General features: G+C 41.8%; 1 protein-coding gene across 4 annotated transcripts; it reads right to left on the minus strand.

Moving 5' to 3' along the window:
- ifi35 (interferon-induced protein 35) lies at nucleotides 1–23,860 on the minus strand. Of its 4 annotated transcripts, none has more exons than XM_068013384.1 (10): nucleotides 23,694–23,860; nucleotides 20,840–20,886; nucleotides 18,189–18,278; nucleotides 16,781–16,939; nucleotides 12,676–12,792; nucleotides 10,813–10,960; nucleotides 9,443–9,549; nucleotides 5,166–5,352; nucleotides 3,112–3,224; nucleotides 1–2,315 (listed from the first exon to the last, which is right to left on the minus strand). In XM_068013384.1, the coding sequence occupies exons 2-10, from the start codon at nucleotides 20,852–20,854 to the stop codon at nucleotides 2,109–2,111; spliced, it is 1,143 nt and encodes a 380-aa protein (XP_067869485.1). In that variant the 5' UTR covers nucleotides 20,855–20,886; nucleotides 23,694–23,860; the 3' UTR covers nucleotides 1–2,108. The 4 variants fall into 4 exon arrangements, with proteins under 4 accessions (XP_067869485.1, XP_067869484.1, XP_067869486.1 ...); XM_068013383.1 differs by having other exon boundaries at nucleotides 23,683–23,859; XM_068013385.1 differs by lacking the exon at nucleotides 23,694–23,860 and adding an exon at nucleotides 23,328–23,491.
- Between the last annotated feature and the right edge of the window lie 2,298 nt (nucleotides 23,861–26,158).

Genomic DNA, 26,158 nt, shown 5'->3' on the forward strand with positions numbered 1-26,158 from the left:
TTAAAACATAAATTCACTGATTTATTTAGAACTATAGATAGGAAAGAAGTTCTGCATGTTACATCAGAGTACTACAGAGTGGCAGAATGTTTCCAATGGCATTACGAACAGTAGCTGAAATTTAAATTTAGATTGGATAGACCTTGGAATAATAACATAATAAACTAATAGACAATTCCATGTCTTTTATAGATAATTTAACCCGTGTTCGAATATACCATATGCACCAGGTAATAAATTTTCTTACCATTATGAAGAAGGCAGTCTTCAAGTGAGATATCAGAAATTTCTACAAGAGAGGCTGTCTGAGAAACTTGTGGCTGATGATGTGACTGAATTGCATTGCGCCTCGTGAGTGGAACCTTTTATCGATGTCTTACTGATAATCGCTAAATATTCTGGTTGGTACTGGTAATTTAATCAAATAGTTCAGTGACTGCATACCAGCAGAAATATGTTTTCTGTATAAACACTATACATGAGTAATAAGTGAGTAGACTGTGTGTTTTTCAGCTAAAACTCTGGATAATTTAGCAGTTGGACTGAACAAAGTGGAGCCAAATATAGGGTCTAGATTGTTTAGCAAATGGCAGACTTAAATCCTGGAAGGGTTTTATTTGCAAGTCCCCTCAAGTTCCTGAATGAAGACACATGCTCAGTGTCCTGTTTATGTTTGTTTTGGTGTATCTATCTATGGAGGATGTAAACAAGACACATATTAACTGTATAACAGTATTACCATTTCTAGACAACTGAAAAGATAATGCAATGAATAATAAAACACATCTGTACAAGCATCATATTTCAGATAAATCATTAGAAGGCAACTGGTATATATTTTAAATCAGCATGTTGGCAGCTTGTTTACAACAGAATGATCAAAATCAAATCACATCTATTGTACTATTATCCTATCCACACAGACAATGTAGCGGCTTCAGTGGTTGAGTGGGTCTTTTTTCCATGATCTGGCACGGGATTTGGATCAGCCCTGCATTCCAAGTTAGGTCTGGATTTGATCTGCATGTTTGCACATTCGTGTACATTCTGGAACTACAATATCTTTGCACCAAGTAACAAGTGCTGCTTTTTAACCTCCTTATTTCCAGCAGTGGTATCAGGGGTGTAGCTTTCAGAATGTTGTTGTTTACTACAGGCACCACCTTTACAGAACCTCAAAGATGCAGGCCAGATTTTGGAAAGGGGAGGGAGCACAAACTCAACATGATGAAGTGTTACTGTTGCACATTCAATGGTTTCTTGAGGTCGGTATTAATCCAGGTGACAGCGGCCGGGGGTTTGAGGCACAATCCTGTTCATTCAGCATTAAGATCTGTTATAGCTGAAGAGGTGACTACAAAACACAAGGTTGTTACTGAAATAACCACAGCTCAAGCTCTTTAATCTTCAGGCTGAGGCTCATACTAGAATGGTAATAGTCATTTAAGCTAAGTGTATTCACCAGAATTAAGTGTACCCAAAAATCCAGCTCTTTAATTAAACCATGACCATCACCCTTACCTTTTATTTTAATATATTCTACATGTATAAAGGTATCTAACTCAATGTGTATCAGTGAGGGGTTATGTTTTGATATTCACAACGGGGCAGTATGTTCCAATTTCCAGCCTCTGCTTTTCCATTCAGTTGTTTGAGACCAGGAGGTGCCTAGTGCCACAAAATGGTGAGGCAGGAGTTCGCATCCCTGATTCACACCCCTTGCAGTTCTTCGGCTCAGCCATGTTACACCAGGCAGAAGATAAGAATGTCAGGCAGAATGTTAATTATCATGGTAGCTCCTCACGCACCTCCCTGCTGGTTTCATAGCAGCCCTGGTGACTGTCTGAGAACAAGTGATTCACTCTCGCAATTGAATGGGGCAGAGGGGGAAACCCTCAGCTTCGATCAGTGAGTACCACTGACGGTGGGAAAACTGAACAATGGTCAACCTCTTTAATTTGAAACAACCTACAGCCACCTCAAGTAATTGGAAGGCATAGATAAGTTTGTATACAAGTTAATATTGTCTAGATATCAAATAGGAAAAGCAGTTAGCACTGCTGTTTCATACTCTAGCAACTCTTTGTAGATAAAATGAGTGTGAATCTTCACATTTCACTCGCCATCTCATTATCTGCCTCAAAGCACGCAATTGCACTTTTCCCCTCAGGAATATATCCAAATGCATCCACCTCACCACCTTCATTACTTGGTTTCTGGAAGTGTATTTCCAAATAGTCCCGGAGGGTCTCTTCATCCATTATATCTGGAATTCCAGTAAACAGCACACTCCTTTTAGAAGTGACCTCAGAAACCTGAAAGTATGACAGAAAGCAACAGAATGTTTCAAAAATAAAATACTGGGGATGCTGAAAATAAAAACAGAGAAAGCTGGATATATCCAACAAGTCAGGCAGCATCTGTGGAGAAAAGTAGAAGTTATTACAGATGAGCAGTACGTTAAAAAAAGGAACAGAACAAGGGAAAGGGGAAGGGAAAAAGAAAAAAAGAACAAGTACGCAGGAAAAGAAACAGGATGACCTCTGCAATAATTGGATGATTAAATGGTGGGATATTAGCAGGAGACAAAAGGCACAATGAGAGAAATAATAGAGATATATACACAACACTGAGGTAACATGACTAGCTAAATGAGAAAAATAGAAGGGGATGTATGAAAAGCCAGCAAGGCGGAGAAGGTTCCAAAGGCCCAGGACACTGGCAGAAGAAGGTAAAAAAGTGAAGGTCAACATTAAAGGTGCACCTAAACAGTGTGTTGTAAATGTTACTCTTCTGTTCCCTGATCAGTGTGCTGTAACTATTGCTCCCCTGTTCTCTGAGCCCCTGATAAATGTGTCAGATTTTGCATCAATTCTTCCCAGTGAAAAGTGTGTGTCACTCAACATCTCTCCCAGTCTCAGTGTCAATTCTAAAAGCTTGTCATGCAGGAAGAGACTGCCATCAAACTCAGCACACCACCATCCATTAGAAATATATAATGTAAACATATTCTAATTTTTATCTGTACATATTGTAATTTCACTTAATTATAAAAATAAATCCCCATAAAATAAACAAAAGATAAATAACAGATTACAATTCTTTCAATACCTTCAGGTTCTCAATTTCACCATTAATAAATGCTGAGACCCTCAGAGGGATGAGTTTGTTAATTCCGCGAAACTCCATTTGGTGCAACGCTTTCTTTGTCAAATTCTCAGAAACTGGAAAAAAATATAAAATAAATCAAACTTAGTTTTATGTCCTGGTGACACCTTGCAAGTGTTTCTGCCTCGAGCACTCCTATTCATGTGGCTGCAATCGCTTTTTCGAAGTCCCTCAAATCCTTCATACGTTTCTTCCTTTTGTGCTCCCCTCTCCCTGTACTCGACTGTCATCAGAGCAGAAAAAGGTGACTTGTTGTCAGGCTTGTATACAGTGCTCAGGCACTACAAGATTTGTGACAATGAAAGTGGGTGTGGGGGCAGAGGGGAGTTGGGGCAAAACTCACTGCATAATTTCCTCTTCCTTCCTGTGCCCAAGTGTTTGATTTCCCAGTGGAACATAGGAACAGGAGGAGGCCATTCAGCCCCTCAAGGCACTTCCACCTTTCAAATACGTCAGTGCTCTGACTGAGACCAGGAACTCATGTTATCGTGCCCCCAAGAGGCATAAAGGTGGGCTACAACAAGGCTCATATTTTTAAGCTCTGACCCCTGAGCTGGTTAAGATAGTGAGCAGCTGAGCTGTACAGACCTGGAAGGTTGCAGATATGATCTCCACTCAATGCTGCGATTACTCACAAATTGATTTTTTAAATTATTTGTATCTGCTACCACTTTTTAAAAATTATACATGCTTCGTGCTGTTAAAATACAGTGGAAAAACTCTCACCCATGGGACTATCCTTCACTTGCGAGTCCAGACAGTGATCCTCTGCATGATATTCAATCACAGGATCATCACGGCGAAACACAGTCCTGTCCTCAACCAAATTTACACCAGGGGTGTCCAAGCAGTGATCCATGGACCTGCAACCCCCAGCAATCCAGTCCATAAGGTCAAAGCAACTCAGTTTGTGGAGGTAATTTTAACCTAAGATGCCCACTAAGAATGTGAGAGGGTGTCATCCACTTTACATACAATGAAGTTAACTTTAGAGGCATTCTGCAAAACACCTAAGTGACTCTCAAAGACTTTGGCCTTCCTGGTCTACACACACAAGAATCAGGTAGCACTCAAGGGTAGGAACCCTGATTGACTTTCTCCTGCCCAGCCCAGAGGCACTGAAGCCCATCGCCCCGAGCTGAGATCAATGAACTTGAATGTAAATCCAAGATCAAATCTGAATCCTTCATGTCCATATGTTCAACTATTCTCAGTCTTAACCAACTAAGCTGTTGGGGAAGCTCCAAATACTCAACAGTAACTTCATTTATAGAGCACCTTTGGTGAAAAGTATCCTGTGGGGTTGCACATAGGCATAATCAAATAAATGGATGCAGAGATATATAACATATAAACCAAGGTAATGATCATCCTTTATAAAATCTTAATAAGTTCTCAGAGTATTGTAAGCAGTATTGGCTCCGCACTATAAGAAGGGTATTGAGGCTTTAGAGTGGGTACAACAGATTCATTAGAATGCCGTCTGGGAGAAAAATATGAAGGAAAACTGGGGCTTTTTTCCATTACAACAACACAGATTACAGGGCGATGTAAATGTTTAAAATGATGAAACGATGGGACCAGGTAGAAAGGAGAAGATTGTTTCAGGTAGTTGAAGGGTCTAGAATGAGAGGCCAATGGGACAAGATTAAATACACATTTAGAACAGAGGGTGAGAGAAATTTCTTTACACAGATAGTTATGAGGCTATGGAATTCACTTCCAGGGTTAGTGGCTCAGGCAGAAATTGTAACATTGAAGATTAGATTAGAAAAGTGGATGAACGAGAAAGGTGATACAGGGATATGGGAAAAGGGTGGATAAATGTGATTAGGAATATTTGTGCACATGGAGGGTAAATGCAAACACAGACTAGTTAAGCCAAATAGTCTATTTCCATCCAGTAACTTCTATGTATTTCTATGCACCAAAGAAGGGGATAGTAGGAGGGGTACAATTCACACATTTCCAGAGATTTTTTTCAATTGATATCTTACTTCCTTCAGCACAAAATGTAACTACAACATTGCCGGAATCTTCCAAAAGCTCAATATTTTGCACCTCTCCTCCAGAATTCTTTAGCTTGCTGAAGTGCAGCTCCAACTTGTCAAGCAGTTGGTCAGCTGGGATGAGCTTTGGGATGTCCGAAACCAGGACTCGCTTTTTACACACTTGCGTCTGAATCTGCGGGAAAAGTTCATTTGAATGCATTAGTCCTCTTATTTTACAGAGATTGCCAGAATGCATAACTGACTGTGTAAAACTCACATGAGCTCTCAACCCAATGCCCATTGGACAAAACCTATAACACAACACCTGATAGGGCTGCATTCTGAAACCACCACAACATGTGGTATGATGGTATCCTCATTGTTTATTTGTTATTTTAGATACAGCACTGAAACAGGCCCTTCGGCCCACTGAGTCTGTGCCGACCAACAACCACCCATTTATACTAATCCTACATTAACATCTCACACTGAAGAGTGTCTGCAGAATCTCATCGACATTAAGGCGGGGCTAAAGTGTGGCGATTCGAAGAGACTTAGCAGTTGGCAGGAAAAAAGACAGAAGCGCAAGGGGACAGCCAACTGTGTAACAGCCCTGACAACCAATTTTTTCTGCAGCACCTGTGGAAGAGTCTGTCACTCTAGTATTGGCCTTTATAGCCACTCCAGGCACTGCTCCACAAACCACTGACCACCTCCAGGCACTTACCCATTGTCTCTCGAGACAAGGAGGCCAAAGAAGAAGAACATTAATCCCATATTCCCTACTACATCCCCACCATTTTCCTACCGCCTACCTACACTAGGGGCAATTTACAATGGCCAATTTACCTATCAATCTGCAAGTCTTTGGCTGTGGGAGGAAACTGGAGCACCCAGCAGAAACCCACACGGTCACAGGGAGAACTTGCAAATTCTGCACAGGCAGTACCCAGAACTGAACCTGGGTCACTGGAGCTGTGAGGCTGTGGTGCTAGCCACTGCGCCACCTTGTAACTGTTGAATCAAAAACAGTCGGACAGGCAGTCAGAGGCAGTGGAGGAGCCAAGAGAAGTGATAGTGCGGGGGGGGCAATCAACATACTTGTGAAAGTTGACTTCCTATTTATGGTTGATGTCACCAAGAGGTAATATTTAGATGAGGAAGAGGACGGCCCTTGACCCTTGGGGGATTGTGAAAGGGCAGGATGGGGGCGAGAAGAGCAGCCATGGCTGGAGGTGCTCTGGTTACAGTTGGATAGGTCACGTGTGGAACCAAGTGAGGGCTCATCAATCTGAACAGTAGGGCTGGTGCGTTCTCTGTGGTGGCACCTCTGCCGGTTGGATTTGCTTTCCGGCCGGTCGGCGCTCTCTTCTCATGTGGTGTAGGTTGTTTTTTTCCCTTGCATTGGTTGTTCTGGTGTGTTGTCCTGGTGGGTGCAGGGCAAGGGGCTTCAACAGCATGTCTCTATTTTCACCAATTCTCAAGTTCTGTACTCCCAAACGACTATAAAAATTGAATTATTGAATTTTTTTGCTCAGAAGGAGACTTTTTTTTTTACAAAAAAGGTATTTTACGTATTCTTTATAGAGAGTCACATGCTAACACCTCATCCTACTTCAATAACTCATTGCCATTTAATATTTTCTTTTTTGACTAAGAAGTCTCATCAGCTTAATTTGATCACCACACCGCACATGTAGCTGGTGTTAATTGGCGAGAAGAAAACATTGTGGATTATGTATTTTTTTTCAATTTTCTTATCGTTTCTGAAGGCGTGCCGCAGTATGGTTCCTTGGATGCCATCAACCCTCGTTCTTCATATGTAAGCAAAGACAGCATTGTGAGACGACTTGACTGAAATGGCATCACAGTTAAGCTTGACCCTGACCTTATCCATTGTACACATGAGCTTTCAAGCAGTGATTGCTGGATTATAATTAGGATTTAGGCATCATGGCCATATGACTGGGGGAGTCAGTATGTATAGTAGTGTTGGGGAGACAAAGAGGGCAAGGTATATTCAGACTGCATCAGTATCTGAGGAGTCGCGAATGGTACTGAACATTGTGCAATCATCAGTGAACATCCCCACTTCTGACCACTTTTGTGCCGGTTTTGCAATTTTGGGCAAATTTTGCTGAAAAAGCTAGCGCAACTGAACATAAACACTAGGCTGTAAATTATTACCATTAAGTAGGAAATCTACAGGTAAAAGCATAGCGAGAAAAGGCACCATAATAGCTGACAAGAAAGAGCAGGAGATAAATTTACTGAATATTTGGCTAGATTTTTAAATTGAGCTACTTCAGTCACTGGCTAAAAATTCAATTTGAACCTCGGTAGTAATGGTGTGGTTTCCCTGAAGTCTTATATAGGCCTTGAATACGCAAAATAAAACTTGTAATATGAGACAATTTTCTTAAAGTTTTATTCAAAAATGATGGGGCTTAATGTGCATAGAATCAAGAACTTTGCTCTCTTATCCCACCATCTTTCCTTATCAAACTCTGTTGGCTCCCTGAATCCCAACTCAAAGGGGTGAAAATTTGTTTTGGCCCGTCTTTATGTCTGAAATATGGCCTGTGGTGGGAGCACCTGCGCCAGGGGCAAAAGACCAAAGGCTCACCCAAAATTAGGCCTCTGTCCTCTTCAGCATATTGCCAGTAAGTTATGACACCAATAAGGTGTCCAGAGGCTACTCATTGGTTGCACGAGGACAACGTTGGAGCTGTTTGCTTCTCTGGCAGTTGCAGTTGCAGAGAGGCATAGGGCAATTGGGAGGGAGAAGGGGGTGATTGGGAGGGAAACAGGGACAGTCGGGAGAGTGAGAATGATTGGGTGGGAAGGGGCGAATAGGAGGGAGGGGGTTAATTGGGAGGGAGGGGGACAATTGAGAGGGACCACTGGTTATGCCAGATCTATACCCTGTTTTCTTGAACATAACCGGCCTGGTGCCAATTAAATTCAGGGCAACCCAATTTCAGGAAGGGGGCATATACAAGCGGACTAAGTCTGTTTCAGGTCGGGGGTCTGGGACACCTGTACTGAAGCCTTCACCAATATGGCATGTAGCACCCTACTGATGTGCAAGATGTGCATGGCATTAATGAATTTTTCAGTAATTGACTTAATGGCCATCATCCTAAAACCTCTCCTTGGTCCTGATGCACCCTGAGATCCCATTCAGTTGTACAACAGAGAGTGTAGCTCATGATCCTGTAACTCTGGGTCACTGTTTGCCCACAGTTCCTTCCTTCCCACCAATTGGCAATAACTTGAAGCACAATCTTGACCTCACATTATCTCCAGTGTTCAAACTGGACTTGACTAGTCTTGCGGCTTATGCTGGAACTATATAAAACATTCGTTAGGCCACAACTTGAGTACTGTGTGCAGTTCTGGTCACCTCATTACAGAAAGGATGCAATTGCACTAGAGAGGGTACAGACGAGATTTACGAGGATGTTGCCAGGACTGGAAAATTGCAGCTATGAGGTAAGATTGGATAGGCTGGGGTTGTTCTCCTTGGAACAGAGGAGGCTGAGGGGAGATTTGATTGAGATGTACAAAATTGTAAAGGGCCTGAATAGAGTGGATGGGAAGGGCCTGTTTCCCTTAGCAGAGGGGTCAGTGACTAGGGGGCATAGGTTTAAAGTGATTGGTAGAAGGATTAGAGGGGAGATGAGGAAACATTTTTTCACCCAGAGGGTGGTGGGGTCTGGAACTCACTGCCTGAAAGGGTAGTAGAGACAGAAAGCTCATCTCATTTAAAAGGTACCCGGATGTGCATCTGAAGTGCTGTAACTTGCAAGGCTACGGACCAAATGCTGGAAAGTGGGATTAGGCTGGTGGCTCTTGTTTTTGGCCGGTGCAGACACGATGGGCCAAGCGGCCTCTTTCTGTGCTGTAAACTTTCTGTGATTCTGATTCTGCGAAAGGCACTGGATGCTTGATCATGTCAAAGGTGTAGCGAGGTTGAAGAGCAATAATGCACCAAGCCCACAGTTACAGAGAATGCCATTCGTGGCTTTGTTTACAGCCCTGGTACACATGCAGTTACACATATGTAATAAACATTTCTCTTGACATAGAACATCAATGCCAATTTATTAACCAGAAATCAGAAGGCACACTTAACAGCAACTGAAGCTATTCTGTATCTGGGTTTCTGATGTAAAAGGCTCCAATGCAGTGAGTCAGCCACAGTGCCACCTAATGACTGATCAATGATAACTACAGGTGATTGATTAACTGTACAAATCCAAGTCAAGACTGAGACTTACTTCAATTTCTTCTAACATCTGCAGCTTCAAGGGCTGAGCCTTTATCTTAATTCGACACTCTTCTAGTTCAACCTCATGCTCTTCCATTTCCAGTATCCTACTAGCAACTGCATATAAAAAAGTCAATCAAATGAAAACGTTCTTAACCAGATCTATGTTTCCAATAACATTTACAGGTAATTCCAGATTATATAATGAAAAACATCAAAACTCTGTATTCATACAGCCTTGTTGGTTCTAAAACGTTTGACCAACAAAGTAAGAAATGCGGCACAGTGGCGCAGTGGTTAGCACCGCAGCCTCACAGCTCCAGCGACCCGGGTTCAATTCTGGGTACTGCCTGTGTGGAGTTTGCAAGTTCTCCCTGTGTCTGCGTGGGTTTCCTCCGGGTGCTCCGGTTTCCTCCCACATGCCAAAGACTTGCAGGTTGATAGGTTAATTGGCCATTATAAATTGCCCCTAGTATAGGTAGGTGATAGGGAAATATAGGGACAGGTGGGGATGTGGTAGGAATATGGAATTAGTGTAGGGTTAGTATAAATGGGTGGTTGATGGTCGGCACAGACTCGGTGGGCCGTAGGGCCTGTTTCAGTGCTGTATCTCTAAACAATAAAAAACTAAACAATTACTGAGATTAGCTTTCAGTTCCAGATTTTAAATCCCACCATGCTGGGATTTGAACCCATGTCCCCAGATAATTAGCCTGGACCTCAGCGACATTACTATTATGCCACCATCTCCGCAATGCTGGAGCAGCTGAAATTTCGGATGCTCAAGAGGCCAGAATTAGATGGGCACAGATATCCTGAATGATTGTAGGGCTGGAGGAAATCACAGAGATAGAGAGGGGCAAGGCAGTAGAAGGATTTTAAATCTAGGATGAGAATTTTAAAATTAAGGCATTGCTTAACCAGGAGCCAATGTAGGTCAGCGAGCACAGGTGTGATGGGGAAACTGGTCTTGGTGTAAGTTAGGATACAGGCAGCAGAGGTTTGGATGAGCTTAGGGTGGAACAAAAGAGGCCAGCCAGGAGTGCATTGGAATATTCAAGACCAGAGGAAACAGAGCCATAGATGAGGATTTCAGCAGAAATGACCTGAGGCAGGGGCAGAGTCACGCAATGTTATGGAGGTGGAAATAGGCAGTCTTAATGATGGTGCAGAAACCCAAATTTGACACCAAAGTTGTGAACAGTCTGGTTCAGCCTCAGACAGCTGCCAGGGACACAGTCTAAAAGAAATGAGTGCAGAGAACCATTCAGTATTTATAGCCAATATTCCTTTAACTTTGGTCACTGGGATCCTAATACAAGTATCACAGGTAGGTATACACAATAACTGATCCTTTTCCACTTTCTTACTGGATTCTACCTGCTTCATCGTCGAATGTGATCACTGCAGAGCCCCCTCTAATTGGATACCGAATATATGGCTTTATGTCGAATTCTACTCTTAGTTGGTCATCTTCCAATACATTGCCAGTAAAAACCCATTGTTTCTGAGGCATCGAGGAAGAAACCTGCAGGGATTTCAACAATGTGGGAAAGTGAATGTGATTGGCATAGGAAACAAGTAAGTGGCATTTGTGTAAACATATATTAGCAATAACATGTGGACTTTAGACTATTAATACATACTGCCTGATATTAAATGGTTACTACTGGCCAGACTGTTGTTAATGGGTAATCTGTCTGAAGTATTATCCATAAGGGCAGTCCCACAAAATAAGATGGTTCTTTATTTTGTACAAGATGAAGCAATAATAAGTCTTTTGACTAATACTCTCTCTGGACAATTCCTTCTTTTCAAACTAATTCACCATATAACTGTCAGAAATGTTAACTCCCCAAAATGCTTCCAGACCCACTGAGTATTTCCAGTATTTTGTCAACGCTCTTCAATTTCTTTTTCCCTTCCTACTGCCACTTCTTATTTTCTCTCAAGTCACCAGCCACAGGGTGGCCAAACAACCTACTCACAGGCCTCTGCCAGTGCTGTTCAGCTTTGGCAGATGAGACTCTCTCTTACCATATTTTGAACCTAATCAGTCCTTGGCATTTTAATGGTTATGGGTATGCCAGGCCCAACAAAAAACAGTGTGGCAACAATTCAGTATTTGTAGCTAATATTTTAACTCTGGTCACTCAGATTCTAACACCAGCATAAGCACCCGATCTTCACTTGATGCCTTCCCATGTTGGCACAGCTAGTGTTAGAACTTGAGGAAACTGGGAATATCAGCGTACATTAGATTTTTCAGAAATTTTTGAATAGAAGGAGACCATTTGTGCTGGAGCTACTTCTGTCACCAGTGCTATCTACTCTAATCCCATTTCTCTACACTTTAATATGGTCCACTCCTCTTCATTCAAACTAGCTTAATGCTAATTATCTGATGATGACTTTTTTATGTGTTGAATTACCATTTTGCTGTTATTTATATAACAACCCAAATTATTGGGTAATTCAATTTTTTACCCTCCTTTAACAAATTCAAATCGTGAGTAGACTATTGCTTCAAATTTTTATCTAATGTTTCTTAAATGATGTGAACAAAACTGCTCCTTTATATATATTAGTTTAGTTTATCACCCCTTGTTCACCAATAAGTGGAAATAACCTTTCACCATTTACCGCTCCAAAACATCGCACAGTTTGGAACACTTCTATTAGACTCTTCTTTGACCTTCTGATCTTCTGTGCATCCTGCTCAATTTTCGCACTGTACTTCTGTAACACAACATACACTCCCAGGCATCTGCATATGCCACTTTGCAATGGACCCTAAAGAGGTGCCTTGCATGACTAATCTCCCAATCTGTCTACTCCCTCTCCAAGAATATTTGCACATTCGCAGATGATTCCTGTGGGATAATATTAGGATGCAATTGTCTTTTTGGGAACAGATTCAAATTCCTCACCTGGACACTTGAACTCTGTTCAATTGGATATGAGTTGGCAGAAGAGAACAAGAGCTTTTCAACATGGAAGCAACTAAGTCAGGTCTAGTGAACTCAAAGTTACAGCGTATTTATAAAGGCTGTGGCAGTTATTCAGCATGTGATGATAAAGCTCCCTCTAGCAGAGAGATGTCTAGGGTCATTATCCCAAGTGAGCCAGCGCGATACAACTGAATCTGAACATTGAGCAATAGTGATCCTAGATTGTAATTGCTTCTGGCTTTTTTTCCCCTCAAGTCTTTGAACACCTAACAGAACAGTATTGCCATCTTACCTTGATCTGCTTCTCCAGCTCTGATCTTTCTTCTTCAAGCTTTGTTAACTTCTGCTTTATACTACCATGCTCCTTCAGAAAAGTGTCATTCTCTGTCACTGCCTCATCCATTTGTTTCTGGGGAAAAACACACATGGATGGATAAAAATATTGAAATCATTAAGATTGTTTGCAGCACAAAGCAGGTGCTAGTAATAGGAACATAGGAGTAAAGGAACAGGAGAAGGTCATTTAGTCCCTTGAGCCTATTCCACCTTTCAATAAGATCATAGCTGATCTGTGACCTAACTCCATATACTAAACTACTAATCTCAGATTTAAAATTAACAATTGATCTAGCATTAATTGCCATTTTTGCACAAGGGTTCCCTTTGCGTGAAGAAATGTTTTCTAATTTCACTCCTGAAAGTCTGACCTTAATTTTTTAACTATGCTCCTTCATCCTATACTCCCCAACTAGCAGAAATAGTTTCCCCAATCTACCCTATCTGTTCCCCTTAGTATCTTGAAAACTTTGATCAAATCATCCCCTAACCTTCTAAATTCCAGGGAATACAACCCTAGTTGGTGTAATCGCTCTTCAAAATTTAACCCTTGGAGTCCAGGTCAAGATTCATGAGCTCAAGATTCATGTTTCTCACTATGTAGTGATTCTAACCAAGAGGTACATATGGTGGAAATCTCCTTACAGATTGGTCCTGTATTTTCTGAGAACTGAGCTTCTTTTATTCCACCAAAAGTAACAAGTATAAGGGTGCTGAGAATAACAACAAAGACTTGTAGTTGTATAATGCCTTCAGTGCAATAAAGCATCCCAAGGCACTTCACTGGAGTGTCATAAAGCAGAATTTGACACTAAGCCACATAAGGAGATATTGGGGCAGATAACCAAAAGCTCAGTCAAAGAGGAGGTTTTAAGGAGCGTGTTAAAGGAGGGAAGAGAGGAGGAGAGGTTTAGGAAGGGAATTCCAGGCACGGCCGCCAATACAGGAGCAATTTAAATCGTGCATGGGCAAAAGGCTAAGATTGGAAGAGCACAGATATCTCAGAGATTGTAGGGCTGGAGGAGGTTACAAAAGTAGGAAGGGACGAGACCATGGAGGGATGTGATGTGAAAACAAGGATTAGAATTTTAAAATTGAGGCATTGCTTAGGTCAATGAGCATGCTTGAATTGGGGATCTTTGTGGCTAGGAAATAAGGTAACATCTGTACACTGGAGTGTCTTATTACCTTGTATGCATGTTGCAATATGGGTTAAATGAGTAATGAAGCATGAGGGCTGTACAGTGGCCTTCTCCTTGAATATTCATCCAAAGAAAGGCTAGAAATGACTTGATGATATTACCTACAAATATTTGTATTTCAATGATATTCTTCTGTCCCCTACTTTATTGCTTTTTTTATATAAATGAGTTAATACATCATCAAAATAGCACGCAGAGAAACACTACTGATTTTGTAATATGCTCTGTATGCATCCAAGAGGCAGCTGGACTGGTCTTGACTGAGTCAGCAATTGTGTCATATAGAAGGTAAATGGATTAACAGATAACAAGTGCGTAGTCCATGTGATCTCCCGGACCTATTTCGATCGCCTGGGAGTGGGGGGGGCGTGGGAGCAAGGAATTTTCTATTGTTTATTTCCCCCTTATTGGCTCTGGGGTTTTTCTGGGGATTTTTTTTTCTCCTTTCCCAGGAGATTACACAGTGGCCGGCAGGTGGAGGTGGGGCGAGGTGGGTAGATCTAATAGAAGTGTCCAAAGGTTTGGAGCGATAACGGAGAAGTATCTAGTCATAATATTCCAGCCATATTGAGTGTGAGGCAGGCTTGATGGACCAGCTGATCTTTTCCTATCTGTCATTTTCATTTGTTTGTATGTATGTGTGTTAAATGCTTGTCGGCTAATATCATCAACAGCAATTTCTAAACTAATATGCTTTTCAAAAGGAAATTAAACTTTAAAAAAAATCTTTCAGTTGCAGATCTTACAATTGGAACTACTGCCTTGGTGTTGTTTCTAAGGGTTGGGTTAACCTAATGGTTGCCATTGGCAGCCATACCTTCAGCTGCTAAAGCCCTAAGCTCTGGAATTCACTTAACTTCAGCCCCTATACCGGTCAATCGATGCAGTGCCTCCAAGTGGCCCAAAGAAACATGCAAAAAAATGCAAAGGAAAAATGCAGAAAAGAGACAGTATGTCCATCCCCGATTTAAATTGCTCCTCTAATGGTGGCCATGCTTCAGCTGCCAAGGACCTTAAGCTCCGGAATTCCCTCCCTAAACATCTCCTCCTCTCTTTCTCCTGCTTTAAGACACTGCTTAAAACCTACAGTCTTCAATTGATGGAAGGTGTCGTCGAGAGTGCTATCAAGTGGCACTTTGCTTAGCAATAACCTGCTCACTGACGCTCAGTTTGAGTTCCGCCAGGCCACTCAGCTCCTGACCTCATTACAGCCTTGGTTTAAACACGGAAAAAAGAACTGAACTCAAGAGGTGAGGTGAGAGTGACTGCCCTTGACATCAACGCAGCATTTGACCGAGTCTGGCATCAATTAGCCCTAGCAAAACTGGAGTCAATGGGAATCAGGGGAAAGCTCTCTGCTGGTTGGAGTCATACCTAGCGCAAAGGAAGACAGATGGTTGTTGGAGGTTAATCATCTCAGCTCTAGGACATCACTGCAGGAGTTCCTCAGGATAGTGTACTTGGCACAACCATCTTCAGCTGCTTCATCAATGATCTTCCTTCAATCTTAAGGTTCGCTGATGATTGCACAATGTTCAGCACCATTCGCGACTCCTCAGATACTGAAGCAGTCTGCGTAGAAATGCAGCAAGACCTGGACAATATCCAGGCTTGGGCTGATAAGTGGCAAGTAACATTTGCGCCACACAAGTGCCAGGCAATGACCATCTCCAACAAGAGAGAATCTAACCATCTCCCCTTGACATTCAATGGCATTACAATCGCTGAATTCCCCACCTTCAACATCCTGGGGGGTTACCATTGACCAGAAACTGAACTAGAATAGCCATATAAATACCATAACTAGAATAGCAGGTGAGAGGCTGGGAATTCTGCAGTGAGTAACTCACCTCCTGACTCCCCAAAGCCTGCTCACCATCTGCAAGGCACAAGTCAGGAATGTGATGGGAATACTCTCCACCTGCCTGGATGGGTGCAGCTCCAACAAAACTCAAGAAGCTCAACACCATCCAGGACAAAGCAGCCTGCGTAATTGGCACCCCATTGACAAAAAACATTCACTCCCTCTGCCACCGACGCACAGTGGCAGCAGTGTGTACCATCTGCAAGATGCATTGCAGCAACGCACCAAGACTCCTTCGACAGCACCTTCCAAAACCACCTCTACCATCGAGAAGGACAAGGGCAGCAGATGCATGGGAACACCACCACCTGCAAGCTCCCATCCAAGCCACACACCATTCTGACTTGGAACTATATTGCCATTCCTTCATTGGCGTAGGGTCAAAATCCTGGAACTCCCTTCCTAATGGCATTGTGGGTGTACCTACCTCATATGGACTGCAGCGGTTCAAGAAGGCAGCTCACCACCACCTTCTCAAGGGCAATTAGGGATGGGCAATAAATGCAGTCATAGCCAGTGATGCCCACATCCCATGAATGAATAAAAAAAAAGAAATCTTTTGATCATCTGTGCTAACATCCCCTTATGTGGCTTGTTGTCAAATTTTGTTTGATAACGCTCCTGTGAAGCAGCTTGGAATGTTTTACAATGTTAAAGACGCTATATAATGAAAGTTGTGGTTTTGTTTTAAGGCATCCATAAAAAATGCCCAGTTTTGTTTATTTTTAAAAAGCTGATCATTTTGCTGTTTTGCCAACATAAATGTTTTACCCACAAGTCCAGCACTGGCAGAAGTGCTTTGAATGTTTGTGATTCATGCGTAAGGTTTCTACATGTTATTATGTCCAGATCATTAAAACAGGACGCACAGGTGAATTGCACAAGTAGGAAACATTATTGCTTCAACAGTTTAAAATTAAACTGACATGGTTTTCTAGTGCATAAAATGCGAACAGTCATAAATAAAAACAAATACAAAGGACAAAATTGCCAACCTGAAATTTTAAATCCTGATTTATTTTCTCTGATTTGTTATCCTCTATAGTTTGTTGAAGTCTTTCAATCCGGACACTATATTCCATTGCCGTCTTTCCTAGTTCACGCTTTGCTCTTTCCAAGTCAGCTATGTCTGTTAGCACAGAATCATGATAGGCCTGGTAAGACAAAAAATGGTTAACTCCATCATCAACTTGTTGACACTTTGGAAATGGAAAATTGCAACTGTCACTCCATATTTTAAGAAAGCAGAGAGAAAGAGAGAAAGCAGAGAACTATGTCACTCATTTTTCCATCCGGTATTGGACCACGATTTAATACATATTGTTGTTACTGAGCTGCCTTTTCAGACTCAAATGGCCCTTCCTGGTTTGGTCTCACTCCAATTTTCACTGAAGTTCAGAATGCAAGTTGTATATTTACCATAAGAAAAATATTAAAAAGTAGATTTCATGCTTCATCCTATTTCATTCCCCCATCCCCACTGTTATGATAATTCCTGTCAAAACCCACGCGGAATAAGAATTTTCCAGGTCACTTTGTGTGAGATAAGCGCATTAGAAATAGGAGCAGGAGTAGGCCATATGGACACCTGAGTCTGCTCTGCTATTCAGTAAGATCATGGCTGATCTTCCACCTCAATTCCACTTTCCGCCCTATCCTATATCATTTGATTCCTTTAGTGTCCAAAGATTTATCAATCTCAGTCTTGAATATACTCAATGACTAAGCAGCCATAGTCTTCTGGTGTAGAGAATTCCAAAGATTCATAACCCTGTGAGTGAAGAAATTTCTACTCACCTCAGTTCAAAATGGTCAACTCCATATCTTGAGACCATGACCGCCAGTTCTAGAATCTCCAGCCAGGCGAAATACCCTCTCAGCATCTAACCTATCAAGCCTTCTAAGAATTTTATACATTTCAATGAGATTATCTCTCATTCTCCTAAACTCCAGAGAACATAGTCCCATTCTGCTCAATCTCTCCTCTTAAAACAGCCCTCTCATACCAGGAATCAATCTGACGAATCTTCCTTGCACCTCTAAAGCAAGTATATCTTTCCTCAGGTAAAAACAAAACTCTACACAGTGCTCCAGCTGTGGTCTCTATCAGCTCTCTATCATTTCAGCAAGACTTCCTTACTTCATTACTCTAATCCTCTTGCAATAAAGGCTAACCTATCATTTGCCTTCCTAATTGCTTGTTTTATCTGCATGTTAAATTCCTGTGAATTGTAACAACATTATAGATACATTTGTGAAAGGGCATTTGTGGTTTCACTAGAAATACTCAAAACAAAGATATCTTCTCAAAGACATTTACGATGTTGCAACATACAGCACTCAGAGGAATTCCAACTCAGAGAAAATGTAAACTTTGACTTTAAAATTTCACTTTAATCAGACCTTGCGCTTTTCTATTTCCTGTTGGATCATTTTCAGCTCTGAGACATCATCCAGCACCAAGTTTGGGTTCAAGCATCTATTGAGGAAATCCTATAAAAAGAAACAGACACACATGAAAGGTCCCACTCAAAACAGTTAATTGCTTATAAAACTGTCACTTTAGCTTAGTTGGTAGCAATCTCACCTCTACCTCAGACATTGAGGAGTTCAAGACCCACTATTGACTTGGCCTGCAAATTAGGCTGATATCCCTATACTGTATTGAAGCACTGAGTGCTACATTATCAGAGGAGTTAACTTTTGCATGATAAACTGAGGCCCTTATCTGCTCAGGTGGACGTAATGTAAAAGATCCCAAGGGACATTTATGAAATTAGACAATCAGCAGATTGTAAATCTGATTTTTCTTTGCACCATGAAAACAAAACAAAACTGCTTCCTGAAAACTTCCTCTTGCTAATTATTTTATACAGTTTTCAATAAATGATTCCCAATGCAGTTTAATTGGATAAAATCACGACCAATTTACAAAATAATTTGTATTCCCTATGATCTAAGGTTGTATTCCAATTAGTTTAAATACAAAATCCATTTAAAGTGTTGCAAAAATGTTTCAATCTACACATGATTAATGAAAAAATTATGGAATGTATTTTCACTGAACAGTTGGGTATCATGAGTTCTCCCGGTGCCTTGACCAACATTTCTTCCTCCAATCAAAAACAACAAAAACAGATTCTCAGGTCATTCATCTTAAATGTCGCTTGTGGGAGCTTGCTTGTGTACACTGGAAGCAGTGTTTGCCTACATACCAAGCATGATTGTACTTTAAAGTGAATTTGTGAAGTACTTTGGGATGTTTTAAGGATGTGATAATGAGCTATGTAAATTCACTCTATGTATCTAATTTTTGCTATCTTGCCCATTGTCATGCTAGGCTCCCACCTGCCAAAAATGAAGCACATTAATTTTGTCATGAACATTGATTTTTAAACTGTTACTAGAGTAAAGGGAGGACTTGTTGAACAGATCAGCCGTGGCTGAAAAATACATTTGCCTATTAACAGACGGTGTTTGGAAGGACAAAGCAGCCATTCCCTGACATTCAACCCACAATGGGCTTTTGATCACCAGACATTGAAGGTGGGGGAGCTCTCATTCCAGATTGACTGCTAGGATGACCTAATACACAAATGAACATGGTCAAACCAGCTAGTCACATGACTAACCTGCTGGGCAATTTGAGTTTTTTGAATTTGCACAGTTTGGAGAGAAAGCTGTTTGTTCCTGGACTGAGATCTCTCTCCTGTCTGCTCCCATCTCTTTCTCACAAGCCTCTCAATCCACTGAAGACACATGAACCCCAAAAGAGAAAAGTCTCCTACAGCGAACAAGGTTTAAGAAGAATACTGGGCCCCAACAAAAAGCAAGATGTACCTGCAATCAAGGACTCTACAGTGAGCTCAAAGACCCGTAACAAAAACTCTTCAGATATTGCCTCAAACCTTTCCACTTTATTTATTCTGTTCTCTTTCTGTCTCTATCTGCATGTGTGTATCGCATGTGCATGCTAGCGTGGGTGTGTCATGTATCCATAGGCGTTAACCAAATTAAAGTTTAAGTTTAATAAATTTCAACTTTTCTTCTTTAAACCTGAGAAAGCCTGTTTGTGCTGGTTTCTTTGCCTTATAATTGGAAAGCAGTGGACAAGGATTCACCAAGGGGGAGCTAAAAACACAATGTCTTTAAAATTAAACCTTGTTACAGTAAGACCAGGTGAAAAGGGAACCCTAGACTTCTTTCTCAATAGGTTATAACACCATTCAATACTGAACATCCTGCTGTGCATTTCTAGCATTTTAAGTTTCTTCAAAAATGTGGTTTCTAAATTTTTTTCCCTTTTGAAAGCACAATGTTATCATGTCAAACAAAGTGAAATACATCACTTGCGGGTGATTCCTGGTCTATGCTGAGTTACTGCGTCAATTCAATCTCAGGAAAGATATATTTTCCTTGGAAGGGGTACAACGTAGATTGACAAGAATGATACCAATGCTTAAAGGGTTAAGTTATGAGGCTAGGTTGCATAAACCTGGTTTGTATTCCCTTGAGTTTAAAAGGTTGAGGGATGATCTAATCATGGTGCTTAAGTTGAAGAAGGAATCTGATCAGGTAGATGCAGTGAAACTAATTCCTCTGGTGTGAGAATCCTGAACAAAAGGGCATAATCTTAAAATTAATACTAGGCCATTTAGGACTGAAATGGGGAAGCACTTTTTCCACACAAAGGTAGTGGAAATCTGGAATTCGCTACCCAAAGGACTGTGGATGCTGGGTCAATTGAAATTTTCAAGACTAAGATTGATAGATTGTTATTAGGTAAGGGTATCAAGCGATATGGAGCAAAGCCAGGTAAATTGAGTTGTGGTACAGATCAGACATGATCTAACTGAATGGTGCAACAGGCTCGGAGGGCTGAATGGCCTACTGCCTATGTTCTTTTCTCACAGTGACTAAAATTGTAGGCCACTCACCTGTTGCATCTATGCAAGCTCACCCTCCTGAGAAAAAAGGGCGCATCAGACATTTGTGCTGAGGGTAATAGTATGCCTATCACTACAGTACAAAAATTTTATAAAATCTTGACTCACGTGGTGGGATTGCATGATGAAATTTATGGAGTCTCAAGGTTGCAAACCTGTTACAAAAACATAAAGGTACACATTAAATTCTTGCAGGAAGTTTTTCCAATGTGCTGATGCCAACTGTGGATATGAGTACAGACCAGTGATTATATTTTACTGTCTTTGCTATTGTTGGTGAAAAAGTAGATGTAGGAATGAAGCAGATTACTGTCATACAGTCATATTGATGTTTTCACCAACATTATTGTTGATAATGTTTTATTGATAGATTCTTGTTAAACAGAAGCATTAAGGGATATGGGGCAAAGCGGAGTGTGTGGAGTTAGGTCACAGATCAGCCATGATCTTACTGAATGACAGAACAGGCTCAAGGGGCTTAAATGGTCTACTCCTGCTCCTCTGTTCCTTCACTTGTCATTAATACAGGCTAATTGTACCTTGAGTTACCCTCCCCCAATTTTCTCCTCCTTTCATGAAGGACCACAGACTTAGCCATTGAGGGAACTCTGGCAAGTGTGATAGAATATTGTCATTGACACTGTCCCAGGTCTGTGATTCATCCAGACCTTCTACAGCTGTAAATCTTAGTTATTTCAAATTTTGAGTGATTGTGACAGATTCTACACAAACTGCAGCTCCCAGTTTTTAATCCCATGAATGGCGATTTAAAGTATTTGATTCCAATGTGGTTGAACCTGATAACTGTGCCAGTGTTTGGAGGACCTGAGTTCAAAACTCAGCCTGGAGCACCACTGAATTTGTCTATCCCTCTATACCCATGTTTTGCAAGTTCCTAGCCAGATAACTTGGCAATGCACCTAATCAAAGTAGGGTCTCCAAGAGAGAAAGGGGTCTCTAACACATTCAGTGAATGTTGAAAGACCTGAGTAGAGTTTCAACAGCATCACAGGAAAATTACACAAATGCTTCCATTAAATGCTCAAAGATTAATTTTGATTTTAAAATTTGATGTGTATCTTGCACAACTTAATATTAATCAAGCCTTGAATTTACACAGTTTCTTATCAAGAGAAACTTGACTTCCAGGTTATTCATCTGCAAGGTGGTAGGACTGGAAAGATTCAACAGAGATTACGATATTTAAGATCTCATTTAAGAAGCTAAATTTTGTTTCCAAAAACACAGCACACAAGATTATTGTGCACTGCCAATAATTTCTATTACATTCAAACATAAGAAAACCACTGCACACTTTAGTGTACACAAAAACAACGATAATACAACTAATAGCAAATAACTTACAATAGTGTGAACACTTTTGTTCCCATAATATTAACGGTAGCATTTAATCCATGAAGTAAACATTGTCTCCCAGTATTGGTAACGATCCATGTGGTATTACAAAAAGTCATGTAACTGGGGGATATTTTCATACTTTACTGGATGTAATCAAATGGATTAAGAAAAGAAATACCTAATGTACAGTATGGCAATATTGACAATTACCAACAGGGCCCAACTCGATTGTTCGGTTTCTTTTGACAGACATTTCTCCTCCTTGCTTCCCTATGTTTACATAAAATGTGCTTGCCCTAAGCTGAATTGGACGGTGTTACAGTGGTACAATGTAAAATTATTATTCTTTCTTAGTTTCTTTCAAAATGTTCACCAAATCAAGCCTGCCCAAAAGTGAGTCATCGAGCCATACATACCAGGAGGTTCCATCTGGTCCCTGGTTTCTGCTTGATCACAGCTGGGCTTCAGTGTCCCTGGTTTTGGGAGGACAGGATGTCCCAAGGAGCATATTCCCAATTGTTATCCAGAGATCCCCAATTTATTTTTATTTTATTTAGAGATACAGCACTGAAACAGGCCCTTCGGCCCACCGAGTCTGTGCCGACCATCAACCACCCATTTATACTAATCCTACACTAATTCCATATTCCTACCACATCCCCACCTGTCCCTATATTCCCCTACCACCTACCTATACTAGCGGCAATTTATAATGGCCAATTTACATATCAACCTGCAAGTCTTTGGCATGTGGGAGGAAACCAGAGCACCCGGAGGAAACCCACACAGACACAGGGAGAACTTGCAAACTCCACACAAGCAGTACCCAGAATTGAACCCAGGTCGCTGGAGCTGTGAGGCTGCGGTGCTAACCACTGCGCCACTGTGCCAATGGAGGGGTTTAAATGTGGGCGCAGAATAGAGCTCAGGTGTGATGTCCTACATGGCATAATATAACCCCAGCACAGAATCAACACACGCAGAGGGGCAAGAGGAGGGGGAAATAGATGGGGAAATAAATGGGGGAAATAGAGGAGGATGGGAATGAAGGGAGAAAACGGGAGGAAGGATAGAGGATAGAAGGAAATTAAAGCGGGGGGGCCAATAAAGACCTGGGGATGGAAGACGGCCCGGGGAGATTTTAAAAACCGGTACTTTACCACCATCTTATATTTTGAAACAATACACTTTAAAGAGAATTGACCATGTTGACAATGGAATACAAAGGAAAACATACCAGAAGATCGCCTGCACTCTACAGGTTACAAACTATTATATTAAAATAACCATCGTCAACACTTTCACTTTCGTTTCTTCGGTAAAGACATTGAAACTATTGTCGCTTCGTATTGTCTTTCTCCCCCAAAATTAAATTCGCCAATTAAAATTTACTGCTGAACACAAGATTCCACCCCCCTCAAGATGAAAAATTAAAATTAATTCTCTTTTCTAACAACTGGAAAGCTGTCACTTCCGCATTTTCCTCGTGTAGATATTGCCTACTACATAAATAAAATACACTAAATACAACATTTCTGCCATGCACTTCATTATCAATGAGTCGAGGGGGAAAGAGGACCCCGGTATCTTACCCTAAACCAACCTTCAGCACTGCCAGTTCCCAGATCCTGCTCTTCACAGAACCACGTCCCTCATGGGAAAGTGAAACTCATTAACCCCTTGTGTTGTAGCAGTGCAGCAAAAAGTCCTAGCGCCCAAAGCGAAAGGCCAAACCTCTACATGCTCTATCGTATAAAGGCACTACTGATATTACACCATCTCGCTCATCAGTAACAATGACTCCTCAAAACCCCCTCACGGTCACTTCTTGTGTTCAAAATCATGGAGAGTGCAGATAGAGTAAATAACGAAAATCTGCAAGGGTCAGCACCAGAGGCATAGTTTTAACGTGATCAGCAAAAAGAATCAGAGGTGAAATGAGAAACATCAGATCAGGAGTAGGCCATTTAGCCCCTCACACCATTCTGTGGTTGATCTGCAACCTAATTCCATTTACCCATCTTTGCCCCATATCCCTTAATACCTTGGTTAACAAATATGTATCAATCACAGATTTAAAATTTACTATTGATCTACTATCAATTGCTGTTTGCCGAGGAAAAACCCAACAAGTGACGAGGATTTCGATGGGCTTTGGATACAGTTTCATTAGGAATCTTCAAAAGGAAATTGGATTAATACTTTTTTAAAATTCATTTATCGGATGTGGGTGTCACTGGCTATGCCAGCATTTATTGCCCATCCCTAATTGCCCTTGAGAAGATGGTGGTGAGCTGCCTTCTTGAACCACTGCAGTCCATTTGGGGTAGGTATACCCACAGTGCTGTTAGGAAGGGAGTTCCAGGATTTTGACCCAGCGACAGTGAAGGAACAGTGATATAGTTCCAAGTCAGGATGGTGTGTGACTTGGAGGGGAATTTGCAGGTGGTGGTGTTCCCATGTATTTGCTGCCCTTATCCTTCTAGTTGGTAGAGGTCGTGGGTTTGGAAGGTGCTGTCTAAGGAATCTTGGTGCATTGCTGCAGTGCATCTTGTAGATGGTACACACTGCTGCCACTGTGCGTTGGTGGTGGAGGGCGTGAATGTTTGTAGATGGGGTGCCAATCAAGCGGGCTGCATTGTCCTGGATGGTGTTGAGCTTCTTGAGTGTTGTTGGAGCTGCACCCATCCAGGCAAGTGGAGGGTATTCCATCACACTCCTGACTTGTGCCTTGTAGATGGTGGACAGGCTTTGGGGAGTCAGGAGGTGAGTTACTCGCTTCAGGATTCCTAGCCTCTGACCTGCTCTTGTAGCCACGTTATTATATATGGTTATTCCAGTTTAGCTTCTGATCAATGGTAGCCCCTAGGATGTTGAATGTGGGGGATTCAGCGATGGTAATGCTGTTGAATGTCAAGGAGAGATGGTTAGATTTTCTCTTGTTGGAGATGGTCATTGCCTGGCACTTGTGTGGCGCGAATGTTACTTGCCACTTATCAGCCCAAGCCTGGATATTGTCCAGGTCTTGCTGCATTTCTACATGGACTGCTTCAGTATCTTAGGTGTCATGAATGGTGCTGAACATTGTGCAATCATCAGCGAACATCCGCACTTCTGACCTCATGATTGAAGGAAGGACGTTGATGAAGCAGCTGAAGATGGTTGGGACTAGGACACTACCCTGAGGAACTCTTGCAGTGATGTCCTGGAGCTCAGATGATTGACCGCCAACAACCACAACCATCTTCCTTTGCGCTAGGTATGACTCCAGCCAGCGGAGGGTTTTCCCCCTGATTCCCATTGACCTCAGTTTTGCTAGGGCTCCTTGATGCCATACTCGGTCAAATGCTTCCTTGATGTCAAGGGCAGTCACTCTCACCTCACCTCTTGAGTTCAGTTCTTTTGTCCATGTTTGAACCAAGGCTGTAATGAGGTCAGGAGCTGAGTGGCCCTGGCGGAACCTAAACTGTGCGTCACTGAGCAGGTTATTGCTACGCTAGTGCCGCTTGATGGCACTGTTGATGACACCTTCCATCACTTTACTGATGATTGAGAGTAGACTGATGGGGTGGTAATTGACCAGGTTGGACTTGTTCTGCTTTTTGTGTACAGGACATACCTGGGCAATTTTCCTCTTTGCAGGGTAGATGCCAGTGTTGTAGTTGTACTGGAACAACTTGGCTAGGGGCACAGCAAGTTCTGGAGCACGGCAAGCTCTGGAGCACAGGTCTCCAGTACTATTGCCGGAATATTGTCAGGGCCCATAGCTTTTGCAGTAACCAGTGCCTTCAGTCGTTTCTTGATATCACGCGGAGTGAATCGAATTGGCTGAAACCTGGCATCTGTGATGCTGGACACTTCAGGAGGAGGCCAAGATGGATCATCAATTCAGCATTTCTGGCTGACGATTGTTGCAAATGCTTCAGCCTTATCTTTCGCACTGATGTGCTGGGCTCCCCCATCATTGAGGATGGGGATATTTGTGGAGCCACCTCCTCCGGTTAGTTGTTTAATTGTCCACCACCATTCACGGCTGGATGTGGCAGGACCGCAGAGCTTAGATCTGAT

The sequence above is a fragment of the Heterodontus francisci genome, chromosome 33 (genome assembly GCF_036365525.1).
Source record: "Heterodontus francisci isolate sHetFra1 chromosome 33, sHetFra1.hap1, whole genome shotgun sequence".
NCBI classification, from domain to species: Eukaryota; Metazoa; Chordata; class Chondrichthyes; order Heterodontiformes; family Heterodontidae; genus Heterodontus; species Heterodontus francisci.